The following is a 15,248-nucleotide window of genomic DNA, read 5'->3' as shown; positions in this document are numbered from 1 at the left end:
AGCCGGCCAGGCCTGGCTCACGTTCCGCACGCTGGCCTCCACTGATAAACAGGCCTGGGTCTGGTTTCCGTCTTGCTGTTCTGTCCTGCTGACCTTTCCACTGGTGTCACTGACACCACATGTCCCTGTATGACCTTTAGTCCTGTCACTGGACACTCCCCCCAAGGCATAGCAGTCACTGGTAATGCAACTGAGTGTTTTAATAATGACTGCTACGTTATACTAGTGCGCCCTCTACAAGTAAATAGAGACAGATTTTGTTGGTTTTGTGTGGTGATGATGTTGAGTGATGATGATGTTGTGTGCAGAGTTGCTTTAATTTGAAGGTACTGACATCTCTGTTGGATGAATTATAACCCATTTAAAATCATATATAATGTATAATATATATTAGTGCCCTCTAAATAGTCCCCAGTATTTCATGGTGTAATAGGTACTTTGACAAATTGACATAAATACTATTTGGCTCCAGATTCTTTGCAGTAGATGATTGAAGTCTCTGACTCATAAACAGTGCTGTACTCCCCTGTGATGCTCTGGCAAGACTATATTTCAGTCCCTACATTTTTTGCTGGGTTTCCAGTAAGTGACATGCATGCACAAATGGGCCTGTTCTGTGCATAGCTATGTCTCACAGAGGAGGTAGTGTGCTTGGATCATAAGGATCACAACATTTTTTCCTCCACCTTCAAGCCATTCTGACTTTGTCCCAGGAATCTCGGCACCTATTGGCTGATGCGTTTATCCAAAAATACCTTACAATTATGACTGAGCAATTGAGGGTTAAATGTCTTGCTCAGGGGCTCAACAGCAGCAACTTGGTAATAGTGGGGCTTGAACTGACAACCTTCTGCTTAGTAGTCAAGTACCCTAATCACTGAGCTGCCACTGCCACTGGTTTGCGTTGCGTGCTAAAGCACCTGAGGTCATGCTGGACTTTCTTCTTGATGGTCTTTGCCACACCTTCTCTGTTCTCCAGTGTTGCTGACTGAAGGTCTTCGTCCATCCTCTGTGCTCTGAGGCTTTGCTGTAGTTGAGATCACTGGGTGTCACAGCCCATGCGACTGGGACAGACACGCACTTGGTCCTCATCCTGAGAAAAAAGAGCAAAACACTCCAGACGCAAATAGAAACAATCTGGATGTGATCTAGAATAAACTCTAGATCTTGCGCTGTCTTTTCTATGAGGTGCGTAGGCTAATAACCAGTAATGGCCACACTCCTTATTCCTCAGCAGCCAGTTAATCGTTTCTCTTTCTTTCCTCTTTCGTGCCTTCTTTGATTCTGATGATCTTGTTTTGATTCTTTCTTGTTTTGCTTTGTGAGAATTTCACATCATAGAGATAAGCTTTCATGGATTTGTGTGAGGGCGTGGCGATCGAAGCTGAAGTGTTGCATGTAAATGCCGCACTCTTTTTGCTGTTTCAGATCGGGTTGAATGGCTGCAGGCTTCGCACAGTTCCCATCAGACCATCGCACTCCCTTCTCTGAAACACAGCTTGCCTTTTCTTTGCAGAGTAAATGGCAACCAATTTTTAATTTAGATTCTTTGACACCATTATATGGTTGGCATGCGCCTAATATCCTAATTATTTTTAAGCAATTAAAATAAGATGAGATTACTTTATTGAGCCTCGTGGGGGAATTTCGGGTGATGCAACAGAATTAATATAGTTAATAGTTGAATAAATAAGAAGAATAGAGAAGAATTACAATAACATACAGTAAAAATAAAACCTATGGGGATAATTTACGATACTATTCACAATTGCCCAAGTGCAACCCTGTCCACTAGTGATACGTGCTGACTAGTGATATGGAACGTAACGGAAGTGACAGCCTGAAACAGTAACAAGGGTATATGGTATAATTAATATTAATTGACAAATCTTAATGGAAATCTAAAGCATACATCTCAGTTTGTGTTATTGTTTGGGAGCTTGTGTGTGAGCGTAGTAAACGGCAGGAGACACAAAGGTTTGATGCCCTGTGGAGATAGTTCTGGCTGTCACATGGTTTCTCTTGAGTCCTGTAGACAGATATCCTTGTGGTAGTGCAGCTCTCATCTGTGAACTTGCCTGAAATGATGCCGTCTGCTAATGAACTGAGCATAGCGGAGTACATAAATGTGGTCCAGCACAGGATTTTGATGTCAGGAGATGGAGTCTGCTGTTTGGCATTCTGAAGCACGGCAGCACAAAAGTAGCTCCCTTCTTCCCCGGCTGCACATTCACCGCTCCCTGCGTTCTGGACAATTCTGTTGCTCGGTCTCATTATTCTTGCAAAGAGAATTCTTCCCTTTGCTTTGATTTGCATCGCATTTTTAAGGCCTGTCTCCCCCTCTGTGTCTTTCATGATGCAACATTGCACTTAGCACACATTTAATTTACACTAAATCAGACTTTAAAGACTTTAAAACACAGTTTTCTACAAGCTGACTCGCAGCAAACGCCACAGAGGAATGCCCGGCAGTGGCCACAGACCTCCTGCTCACAGCTTTGAGGGTGAACGATGGGTATACTTAGCGTTAGAATTCGCGAAGAGGGTGTGTGGAATTGTGAGGCTCTTTTAAAAGGCCATGAACACATTCCGGTGAGAACGTTCCTACACCAGCACACATTAACATGTTAACAGCTGTGGCCCTGTCATCCTGACTGAACCAACACGAACCTAATTCCCTTTCCACGGTGCAGCCTGCACTGTTCGCTCGAGTGTGAGTACTTGGAAGTCCCCTGGGCTTCCACTCGGAGATTAGAGTCCCCTCCACCGCCTCATCTCTTTTTTCTCTCTCTCAGCAGAGGAAAGCGGTGTTTACTAGGAGGAATATCAGCTACTTTATGTTTACAGACTCCTTTTGGATATTTTCGCTCCAATGCTGACGGGGCACTTTTGGGAGTTGCGTAAAATAGGATCAGAGGACAAAGGCAGGCATGCCAGACGCCCGCCACGTCTCCCCTGGATGGCGAGGAGCTTAGCTGAGTTCACAGTCGGAGAGGTTCTCCGGGTCTTTCCTCTTTATATGCCCCCCGGCCCCCCCCGCCCCCTTTCAGGTGCCATCCTGCGATTACAGAGATGCAATATGAGGGACAGGGCATCGCTCCTGCTGGTTAAGCATGGCCGTGGTGGGAGCAGGCCACTGTAGTGCCAGCGTGGTGCCAAACCGTCTGAGCCACTTCAGTTTGAGGTGATGCTGCAGGCAGCCTGTTCTTAGTGAAGCCACGGCTCGTTAAAGACCGCTTTCCTGAGCTGTTTTTACAACGGGAAATATTCCCACTGCCTTAACACCAGGTCTTTAGCTGTTGTCTGTTTGATTCATTACGGACCAGATTCTTGTGCACGTGAGTGGCTCTTAAGGAACGATTTCTGACTCCGACTTCAGGCAGATGTTACGCATTTGGAATGAGACTCGGACATGCCTCATTCGTTTGGAAGTTACAAGAATCCTCATAGATGTCCTATTGCTTATTCTAACATGCTAACTGGCTGATTATGTCCTTACGAACAACAGTTCTGTGCTAAATAACATGTAATCTGTGCTAAATAACATGTAATCTGTGCTAAATAACATGTAATCTGTGCTAAATAAGATGGAATCTGAAAAGTGGGTTTTTTGTTTAGGCTTGTCTGCACAGTTTAGAGAAGCAGCTTCATTCATTATCTCCTGTTAAGCCACACTTGCTCTTTTCATCTCTCTAATAAGACTTCTTGCTGATCTTTAAATGTCGGGTGAAATGGCGGAGCCCTGCAGCGCAAGCCGGCTCTTCTTCCATCGATCGGCACAGGTCCCTCTCACTTTCACTGGGACACAGACACAGTACAGACGGGTGCCGACTCAACCCTCTGGAGCCGGTGATTACGCCAGAGCAATTACGCCACGAGACGTCGCAGCATAACAACACGGTCAAGTGGAACAATACTGTCAGCATCGCTGCATTGAAAGCGCTGGCTTGAAACGGCATTTGAGTTTTTGTTTGCTTTCGACAGACCAAGTGGAAATGAAACACAGTTTGATTTTATCTCAATTTTACATTTACGCATTCACAATTGCAACCTTTAAAATGCTTCACTGAGTACGCCTGTGTGTTTTATAGTAATAAAACCCCCCTAATTTTTGAAATTTGACTTTTGAAACATTTTTTATGTTTGTTTGGGTCCAATAGGTTCATAAAGTATGTTGAAGTGAAAAAACAACTCATCTATGTCAGGTTATGGAGGTGATGATGTACTGAAAAAGATACCCAGTATTAAAAAATGGCCAAAATAACCCAAGATTCCTGCGGGTTAAAGCAAAGAGGCAGTAAAGGTTGCAGCCTGTGCTGGTCTCCAGTCATAGTCTTTCCCGGGTTTCATGATGCTAACTTTAGCATCCTTAGCTGAAATGACTCCATGTTTTACCCTGAATGACGCCATGCAGGAAATCACAGTGAGGCACAGGCCAGGTAGCAGTGCAAACAGTTTGAAATAAGGACAGAAATCATGCAGGAGGTATTGGTATCACACTCTCTTTTTCAGGAGATTTTGTTTTGTTACTTCTTCATTGTGACTTTGATGATGCAAGTACTTGCGTTTTAAATGTCCGCAAAATGTCCCTCTGTCTAATTAATACCCATTTATTTATGCAGCATTCAAGATTTATATACGCATTGTGCATACATACATTCTATATTCTTATATTCTCTGATCATTATTTCTTACGTAACATAAACTCACTTCAGTATACAGTACCGAAACTCCTGTTATTGATGTAAAATAGTAACTATTTGTAGCAGTGCAAAGCCATCAGGGCATTTGGAAACGTGGAGGACTCCTACAAAGACCGAGACCTAATCATTTAGGCTCTCAGTATCTCTCCCTTTTAGTATGTTGTCGGATAATTCACTCCAAACCCTAATGGACCATTCTGAAACACTTAAGCAGAGCTCCCGGTTCTCACCCTGCTCTTGTGCTCATAACGGGCAGCTGCTTAGGCTAGTGAACAGTGTTAACTGCAACTGTTCCAGGTGATGGAGGCCTTTTATGGCAAACGCACCAAGGCCCTGTGTGTCGAGAGGGCGGGATGAACTGCCGACTTTTGGAGTGCGATATAATCGATTCAAGCAAGTCAGGTGCTAAACCTTTTCTTTACGAACCCCTGTCAAAAAGTGCGGTCTTCATCTTACTGTTGCTCCCGTGACGGTGGCTAAATGAAACCCACGGTGGCATAGAGCAGTAGGGACAGGCGGCTGGGCTGTTTCCCACCACTGACGTTTGTTGCGTCCTTCGGCAGAGTGGAATTCTGGTGATCGGATTTCCGCGCCAGTCCTATGCCTTTTTTGTCTACAAGCTCCATCTCCTTCCGCATGCCACGCGGGCTGCTAGGTAGCACACTGCGGCTCTATTAATCCGAGCTTTTACTCATCCGGTGACCTCTTCCTGGCAGGGGGAATGGGATCTTTTACTGTGGGGTCCACACAGCGGCTGTGACTGTAATGGCATTTGCAGGGCTGCCTCTTCATGCTCCGCTCAGCTCCTCTTTAGTGTTCGTGAGATGATGCCCAAAGCTTCTTTCTGGAAGATGGAATTTATTTATTTATTTTTGTGGTTGTGTGAATCTGCGTTGTAATACACTTTATAAATTACAACTGATAATCAGTTCAATAGTTGAATCCCCTGTAATATATCTGTTGTGACGAATGTAATAGTCAGTATTGTAAATATTGTAAATTACATCCGCATTTAAACATGCATGGTGAATTTGGCACTATGAAGGCTATAGATGTGTCAACATTATGCAGGTGAACCCATTTAAAGCACTTGATAGACAGGATGGTGATCCAGCACAGGAATGACTGCAATAAGAGCACTGATACTCACACTAAAGTGTGCTAAAACTCACACTAAAGAGTGCTAAAGAAGAAAAGAACAGCAATTACACGGTGACGCAAAAACAGAAAGGAGGATCGAGAACAAAAACGAGAACAAATATGTTAGTTTAACTGGTTTGGTTGGAGCATACTGAATTTAAGTATTTGATTGAAGTAAGTGACTCATTAATAACCATTGGGAGACAGCAATGTGATCTCTTGCTTTTCCAGCTTCAAATAGCTGTTGACCCAGGGATTATTAGAGCTGTACGTATGGGATCCAGATGTGTTATTATGAGACCTGTCAGGGAGAGAAATCTCCTTGGCATAGAGATGGAAGCCTGGATCCCAGGAGAGAAAATTTAGAGGTGACTTTTTCTTCCAAAACTGGTGATCTAGTGTGAACGTATGCATTGCATAGAAATAGCTATCATCATTGTGAGCATATATCTGTGTCACTGAGGGTTGTTTTGAAAATGTTTATGATAAGTAGCATCTGTTCTTTGGGTTAACCTTGTCTTGAAATATTTCGATCTTGATAGTCCTGCTCATACTGAACATGTTCTTACAGATCTGGATTTAAAATACAGAGCCAGAATTAATCCTGGTTAAATGCGCTTCACTTTTCCTGATCTGAATGCATTTGATCTTGGCCAGATTTGGTGCAGACTGTGAGCTCTGACTAACCACGTTAGCTCTAGCCCCTATAAATGGGGTTGTGCCACGGTCTGTCAGAACTGCAGAAGTGATCTCACCTCTGTTGAATTTGCAATGGGTTTGCCATGGAGGCTCATACCTTCAGGAGGAAAAAAAACGTCTAGGTTTGGACTCGCGGTCCTATTTCAATCACTTATCTCAAATGATCAGTAATGTCTGCAATGCATCGCTTTTTTTCCTCTTTTTATGTTACATTCAATATATCTGTTTATAGTGTTTAGCAAATAGAAGGCTTTGAGTCATTATTCTTTCTCCATTGTCTCTATCAGTAACATAATTCTCTTCTTTTTTCATTTCAAATATGGGTGGTACGAATGGCGAACATCTCATCTCATAATGACTAAACGCTAGGCTCTGTTTCTAAGCTGCCAGCCATGTCTTGTAGATAAAATGAGAGCATGGAAATACAGAACAGTTTAGGCTATAATTGCGCTGGAATTCCTTACATGCCTTACTGCATGGCATAGCTGTTGAATAATCTATAATATTTCACAGACGCCTTTGCTGTGGTTTTTTTTTTTTTTGTGGTTTGATTGTTTGTGTACTTCGCTTGACTGTCAGCTTTTCCCTCATCAATGATACTGGTGATATTCTAAACCCTGATATAAAGATTCTTGTCTTAATTACTGTAGCGTATTAAGGATCGATTCTAAACAATATTGCTGTCCAAAATAAATGTGGAGTAAATCCATGATTTAAATTTTGCTTGTCGCGGTTACGTTAGGGTATTTTTTACAATGAGTTCTAGGGACCTTTCAGCCAAAAAGTGGACTGGGCAGAACTGCAAATGACTGTGGAAGTAGAAACATCGCCTCACATTTAGACTTTTATACCTGTCATAATACAGTCCATAAAGATAATTATTGTCACGGAACGCCCCCCCCCGTCACGTGGTACGGGGGGGGGTCACCCTTGTAAGTAGCCACGCCCTCCGTGATAGAGCGCACCTGCACGGGGTTTAACGTTGACTGTTTGTCTGTCTGTTTAAACCGCCGTCAGTGTGCGCCTCAGTGTTGGTCATTGTTAGTGTCGGTGTATGTTTGCGTTAGCCATCGTCGATGTTTATGTAGTCGTTTGTGTTACATGTCAGTAAATGTTCCACAGCGTCAAGGGAGTCTGTGCATCCTGCTCCGCGCCTAGCGGCACTCGGGCCAACGTTACAATTATGTTATTTGGACGTTCCTGGCTCAGTTACAGGAAGGGCGTTGCTAATGCCTCGATTGTGCAGTGAAGGATTCCCCCCCCCCCCCCCCCCCCCAAGTCATATTTTCCTTCGTAAAGATGCGGTGACATTCGGTGGGCAGGAAGGCTGCCTCTTGAATATCCTCTGTGCAGCACGGTCAAGCTCATATTGTGTAAAGTGTCATTGTTGAGCTGACAGTGTCCGCTGCTGGCAGGAAAGCAAACTGCACTGCTTCAAAGTCATCACAACTACGAATGAGGAATACAACACGTTCCTGTCCCATTATCCCGCTTCGGGATTTGCTTATTCGTAAGGAAAAAAATAGGTGGACGTGCATATAAATTTGTCCGATCTATAATAAAAAAAAAAAAAAGTTGCTGTATTTTGGCAGCGATATGGCCTTATTTAAAATGGCTTTGTTTAAAATATGCTTTAAAGATTGCGGCTAGGAGGGGGCTCGGACTTACCTATCGCTACGTGTAAGCAGATAATGGTGGTTTAAATGGAACAATACACACACGCTCCAAGACGGAGTTTTAATTCCCGCGCACGCACCGACACGTAGTGCTAATTTTCATGCGAAACAGACTACGGCGCAGGCTGCACATATGAGTGACATGTTTTGGTACGTTAGAGTTACTGGCAGGCCTGTATGTTATAATTAGTGACAGGTGAGTATGTTTTGCTCGCTTTTTTTTTTTTTTTTTTTTTTTTTTTTGCACGGGTTTGCGATGTTGTAAAAGCAGTCTCGAGCCTGGTACGGCCGATGAGCCGTGAAGAACGATCTTTGTCACGGTCCCCAAGCTTAGCCGGATATTCCTCTACTGCGACAAACAGCAGATGGCTCTCTTGAGTTTTTTTTTATTTCTTTGCCTGTGATTGAGTTTTTTTTCCGTGATATTGATCTAAATGAGAAAATACCCGGGATTATTGGGCCATGATATTAACTTGGCACGTCACCTCTTATCTCGGAATTCATTATTGTATGCTTAACCACAGGTGAGTGTGAGAGTGCACGACAAACAAAGGGTGAGAAATTCCGATTATTCATTCCTAGCAGAAATACAGCACGTGTACGCTGTATGGGTAATATGGGCGGTCAGTCGTAGGCTTTGACCATCGTTCGCTGTGCTACTCGCTACCTGTTTTCTCAAGCAGGAGGAGGCGCTGTCCGTAGTACTGAATTTAATTTCCGAGCACCAGGAGTCGGCTGGAGCAGCCATAGCAACTGTTTTCCTTGAAGCTTTCCCTCTTAAGTCAAATGATTAAACAGAAACTCTTCCTGGTAGGATTTCAGTAGTGACTACACGTAGTGTCACACGAGTTTATGAGCTCAAGGTGTTTTAATAGTAAGCCACATTGCATTTTTGCTCTTATGTTTACTTAATCCATGATTGACTCTGTTATTATTGAAAGAATCAGCGAAAGAATCATTTTAGTGTGTTCTATGACAAACAGTAAAATGCAATCTCATTAAAAATGTGAAGCCCATATTAAAATTAATAAAATATTATCTTAAGTAAATTTGGTGACTGTTTAATAAACGTTCTGTTGTGACCGACTTCTCGTTTGACACCTCGTTTGACTAAAGGTGTCTGTTATAAAATGGCTGTGTAAGCGTTATCAGCTCACAGTATACTGGAAAGCTACTTCCTTGAGAAACATGCTTGTTCTGCTTGTAGGCGAAGGTTGGGTTCTCTCTCTCCCCTTTGAAATCATGGCAAAGGAGGAGTTAGTCGTTAAGACTTGTTGATGCCGGAGATGCATTGATCTGTGCTCGAGACGGAAAGCGAGTGCCTTTCCCCCCCCCCTCGCGCGGGAGTTACAGACGCAAGTATGCTCTTGCCTTGAGGTGAAAACAAACGCGTTCGGCGCTTGTCTTTTTTTTTTCCTTTCCGTGCCAAGCGTTTGCCTTTCTAATAAAGAAATCATCTCGATAAGCATTTTGTGTTTGACGCTCCAAGCGTCTCGAGTTTATTTATTTGTAGGATACACGAGGCAGACGTCATTTTCATTACAGCCGGGTCAGTGTTGCTTACATTTTTTTTCCCTCCTCGACTGACTGAAAGGAAAAGAAAATGATGCATGTCATTTCTGAAACTCCGGCCGAGTTAAACCATGAATGTTTGGGGACGATCGTTTGAAGAGACATCAGAAGAAGTGTCTGGATATCCTAAAGACATCATAATTCCTTCGTTCAAACTTGCCACGGCGCGTCATTGTTACACCTGTCATTGCGACTAGCAATCGTCGCAAATGCTGAATATTTCCAAGATGAGTGCACGTTTTGTGAAAAGTACATTGCCGCTAAACTTGGTGAGTATGTGATCGGAGAGGTACTCGTCGCGGAGCTCCACTTGGGAGAAGGTGGACGATAATTAGAAGAAAACGGCATTTGTTTGGTCGGCGGCGGGCGCAACATTCGGCGTGGACGTCGCTGTCCAGGGTGCTGACTCCCAAAAGCTGAAAAGCCGGACAAAAAGAGAGGAAAGTTGCGGACACATCACACCCGAATGTAGGTAAAGCAGGCGACGTGCCTGGAACCGAAGTCATAATCGTCTAAGCGCTTCGCCGAAAAACCAGTATGCAGGTATGAGAAGTGAACCGTTTCGTGCGAGTTCTAAAACAGATGTTTTTGGAAACTGGATGAGCCTTAAGGAGAACATGAACCGCTAGCCTCCGAGAGGTACTTTTGCATCAATTATGTCAGCACAGAGTCTTTTTTTCCTCGTCATTTGCGTTCTCCGGGCATTACTGAATAATATCAATTAATACACCAGTCTCACCGAGGGCAGAGCAAACCACCGTAAATATGGGACAGTGATCAAGAGCGCGGACACTGAAGGAGGTTGTCGTCTGTGCTTTGTGTACAGAGTTAAACAGTTCAGTTTTTGAAACATGGCAGCGGCAATTGCCAGCGGTTTGATCCGGCAAAAGAGACAGGCGCGGGAGCAGCATCTAGACCGTCCCTCCACGAACAGGAGGAGGAAAAGCCCGAACAAGAACAAGGGTCTTTGCAACGGAAACCTTGTCGACATCTTCTCCAAAGTGCGAATCTTCGGCCTCAGGAAGCGGAGACTACGGCGACAAGGTGCGAGAAGTTCGCTCTACAGATTGACGGGCACAGTAACGTAAACAGTGAACGGCGTCTATTGTAGCTATACTCGTTATGCGCACACTCCATATCACCACACTCGCTGTCTCTTATTGCTTGTGAATAGTTTTTTAGGATGGACTAATTTAATTTATTCGCACCTTATTCGACGAACCCCGGAATTTATGTTTCCGCTGTCATGCGCGGAGAATAACAAGGGTCGCTCTTAGAAGTGTAGTCTGGAGCTCACACAGAACTAGACTGCGTCTCATACGTCTGAAACTGATTGTACAGAGAAGTTCCATGCGATGCTTCCGAAAGCATGCAGAATTGCCACAGTGCATTGTCAGAAGAGTATTGAATAGTGTTAAGATCAGGCGTCCAAACGCATAGTCAGCAGTAATCCATCGAACGAAATGTACCCTTCTAATGCCGTTAATATACCATTATTTCGATAGTGAATCCCGCCTCTCCGACTGTCTGGCTCATGTAGGCCGCATAAGCTTTTTTTATGTCAGATATATTCATTAGGCCTGTGTGTGTGTGTGTGTGTGTGTGTGTGTGTGTGCGCGCGCGCGCGCGTGTGTGTATATATCTTTTGTTTTGCTGTGTCTGAGCTGATGATTCATTTGTCTCAGTCGAGTGCAAAGTGAACAGCAGGTGTTAGACTTGTTGCGCAAAGATACTATCACAGATCATCAGTCGACAGCATTTAACAAATGGCAACTTCAGTGGAAATGTCAACAATTGAATATCCCACTGTATTCAGTTTAGAGAGTATGACGATAAAATCATGATCTCTTAGCACTGATGTAGCCATTTTGTGCAGTTGTATCCATTTTCTTTTTCTTCATTATCCCAGGACATAGCCAGTTTTTACTTGATAATAAATTAATAAATTTAAAATTTGCCGCCAGATATCCACACGTCCAGCATTTTAAATGCTCCTGTTATATCACATTGATTCATCATGTTTATGGCCTGTTCTTCAGTTTTATTGTTTGACTTCACTCTACTTGTGTGAATTTGGCATTACTTGGCATTTTAGCTTAATGCACAAAGAATTTTAAAAGGATTGATGTTTCACATTGTGAAAATTTACCTGACTGCTATGTATTGTTGGAACACAGTACAATATTATATTTGCATATAACAAAAGGACATCACATGGAAATGGAAAGCTTTGCTGTGTGTGTGTGTGCATGTGCGTGCGTATGTGTGTGTGTGTGTTTGTGTGTTTGTGTATGTATGCGCATGTGCTTGGATTGAACATAACTTTTTGTAAGTTGTGGATAATCACTTGCTTCGATAAGATGTGTTAATGCCAGCTAACAGTAAACGGTGAGGCCACAGGCTGATAAAATTCTAATATAGGCCACAGGTTGGTGTGCAGTATATCATGGTACCTGTCAGAGATGTCCAGAGGGCAATCTCAGCCAAATAAATAGTGAAGAAAAGATACACGCTGTTGCCAGGAGAGGCCGGGAGTGATGGATTAGGCCTCGGACCATCCCGGCTACACCTCATACCCCGTGACGGCCATCTTAGCCTGGCTGGGGAGCTGCTCATGGTCACCCTGTGCACCCTAGCCTTCAGGTGTGGTCATGCACTATGCTGAGTCGCTGCTGCCTGTGGCTCCTGCAAGCTGTGTGTGTCCCCTCTTAAGCAACCCACATGATCACATGGGAAACCAACCCCCAACCCCCCCCCCCCCCCCCAAAGAGACTGGCTCAAACGGATGGTTTGTCTTGCTTTGGCAGCTGATGGCAAGTCTGGCACTCAGCTGGGGGCAGAGAGCCCCCTTCTGAGTCGTGCTGCGTACTTGCCGGCAGTATTTGTGATGGAGGTCCCTCTGGGAGTTACCTCATTAATTTCACATTGCTGTGAGATTTGGAAAATCTTTAGCAAGCTTTTTTTTTTCTTCCCAAGTTCAGCCATGAGGGATTGCTGGGTGCTGCATAGAGAAAGATGGTCTTTTTGTCTCTTCTCTCTCTCTCTCTCTCTCTCTCCTTTTCTCTCCTCCTCACATGTAATCCATGCGCTAAGGAAGAATAATGGTTTGTTTGCTGGGGCTTAATTCAGTAGGCAGCTGCGGGAAGGACGCACCCAGCAAATACACCCGAGCGCGGCCACCCATCTTAAGGAGCGCCGAGATGCGCTGGGCGCCCTCGTCGAAGGGGAAGTGGAAGCGTGGGCAAAGCATGTCAGGCTTGTGCAGAGGGCTGTCGCGCCTTGTGACTGGCACCTTGGACTCGGGCTGAACGCCAGTGTCAAGACTGGCGCACACGCCATTAAGCTCCTGCAGGAAAATGTCGGGCCTCTGAGGCATCACAAAGCATCAGGAACACGCTGGGTCCATCTTTTTTGGATTTTTAAAAATAGCTGATCGGTGAATTTTTTATTATTTTTTCCCACCGCTCTGGTGAATCTCCGAGTGCCTCAGCCGTAATACCAATATTCCGAGATTCAATTTGCTAAAAAGGTGCTGCCATCGCACGCCATGGTTTCACAAAAGCCGGCCCTGTTTTTGTTTGTTCTCCAGTGCTGGGGAAGGAAAGCTGCATGTTACGATCAGCGAAAGTCCCCGGAACGTCTTGCCAAACAGCTCGGCACATGAAAGGTGTCTATAGGCCAGGGAAACTGCGCGCTGCTTTCATTTATTTAATGTCTCCTTTGTGCGCCTGTTCCCTTCTGGTCTGGAGATCGAAGGAGGGGTGTTCCTTTGATTGCCTCTCAGCACTGGACCATGGTACAGTTTGTACCCTTTTTTTTTTTCATGGGCTCCACCATTCTTCATAGTCATGGAAATAAGATCAGGGTTTCGCTGAGGGGTTGTTGCTGAGTGTGTGCTCTGTCTGAAAAGGGAGATGAGTTTCTTGTGGTCAGTAGAAGGAGGCAGTGCTGCCTGTGTGATTTTGAAAGCTCTTCCGAACAATCGCATTGCACAGTGCTTGTTTAGCAAAACTAGCAAAACGCTTAACCCTGCTTAGCTTCCAGCATAGAATCCCTTTGAAGTAGAGCTTAGGAAATTTGCCACGGTCAATCTTAGGTAGTTTGCGTGGAGTTAGTATGAATAAACAGATTCACAAGAGCTCTTTGGAGCAGAGCGAGTTGAGGGTAACTCTTTGTGACCTTCAGCTGTTCAGAGGTCATGTGCTAACTTGGCAGAGTGGGCACGCCAGTCAAGATGCCACAGGCTGCTACAGCCTCAGCACTTCACTGCAAACACCATCAGGCTAATAAACAGGAGAGAAAACCTGACAGCTGTTCCTTAATTCCATCTTCAAAATGGGTCAGTTCGGCACAGCTTCTGGTCGGTTGTTGTGTCCAATTAAACTGTTCAGTGGGAAGGAAAACCACTGGTGGAGATTAGTTTTTAATCTCCCTTCATGTTGTGCTTCATTAATATGTCAGATGAATCCTGGATTCTCTCTATTATGCTAGAAGTGTTTGGAAGTGTTATGCCTTTGTGCTTCTGGCCGAGGTAATGCTTGTATGGCAAGCGCTGAATAGAGTTTGCCAAAGGAACTGCTGCTTGATGTCGCTCTAAACATGTGTCCTCTCTAGTGCCATATCTCTCTTTTCAGCTGTCGATGAGCTTTGTGGACTGCATAGTGTCATGGCATGGGTGGGGGTGCTTGAGCTGGATTTAATCACCATTTATTTTGACTCAGTTTTGGGACAAATATGTTGCCATATAGCTCTTTGGCAATTAAAGTAAACAAATTTGATTGCACTTAACTGCAGAAATCCCTTTATGTCAAATGTAGGAAATCCTGTCTGTCGCACACCCACACGGGTATTATGACGATCTCCCTAATCTGCAGGGAAGGGCTACTGCTATTATGATTAAACTTAGGAGGAGCAGGAACGCGACATCCTAACATGTCTGCGCTGCTCCGAGCTTTACCATGACAACAGTGGTGTGTCTGCGTGGCTATGTAGGCTGGGAAAGCCCCTCTCCTTTTTCCAGAAGCTTCTAAAGTGGGTCAGTCACATCTTGTGGTTGAGGCTGCAGCTGCCTCTGTGTGCAGCCAAGCATGGCCCCCTTTCTGTCTGGTGATTGCTACCTCCATCTCTCTCCCTCTCTTTCCCACTCTCTCTATTTCTCTCCTTTACTACTTTCCACTTGTCTTTGGTCTTCTGTTCTGTTCTCTTCTCTTCTCTCTGAGGTTTTTCCATCTCTGTTCTACTCTAACAGGGCATTATTAACTCTAAACACTACACTAAGGGGTGCCTAGATTGTCACGGCTCCTATTGCTAATTTGAAATTCATGTCTTATTCTACCATAACGCTTGACTGTGAGTTTGCACTATGCACTCTTGATGAGAGATTTTATCTCTATCCTCCAGGCTGTAGCGCGCCATACAGACTGTACAGGCCTTTTGACTCTACCGAGCGAGCGTTACC

General features: G+C 44.4%; 1 protein-coding gene across 7 annotated transcripts in view; it reads left to right on the top strand.

Moving 5' to 3' along the window:
- The window catches only part of fgf14 (fibroblast growth factor 14), a 111,293-nt gene that overhangs the window by 65,455 nt on the left and 30,590 nt on the right, over positions 1–15,248 (top strand). Inside the window, exon 1 of one of the 7 annotated variants that reach the window (XM_035522810.2) lies at positions 9,591–10,834. The exons of the other annotated variants lie outside the window; for them this stretch is intronic. Coding sequence (XP_035378703.1) covers positions 10,642–10,834 — 193 coding nt within the window. The 5' untranslated portion in view covers positions 9,591–10,641. Of the gene's footprint in view, positions 1–9,590; positions 10,835–15,248 lie in introns of those variants that run through there. 7 annotated transcript variants of the gene reach the window in all.

This window comes from Electrophorus electricus, chromosome 9 (genome assembly GCF_041902795.1).
Source record: "Electrophorus electricus isolate QZ-2024a chromosome 9, ASM4190279v1, whole genome shotgun sequence".
Taxonomy (NCBI): domain Eukaryota; kingdom Metazoa; phylum Chordata; class Actinopteri; order Gymnotiformes; family Gymnotidae; genus Electrophorus; species Electrophorus electricus.
The sequence above is the reverse complement of the archived record's forward strand: the minus strand, read 5'-3'. Positions and strand labels throughout refer to the sequence as shown.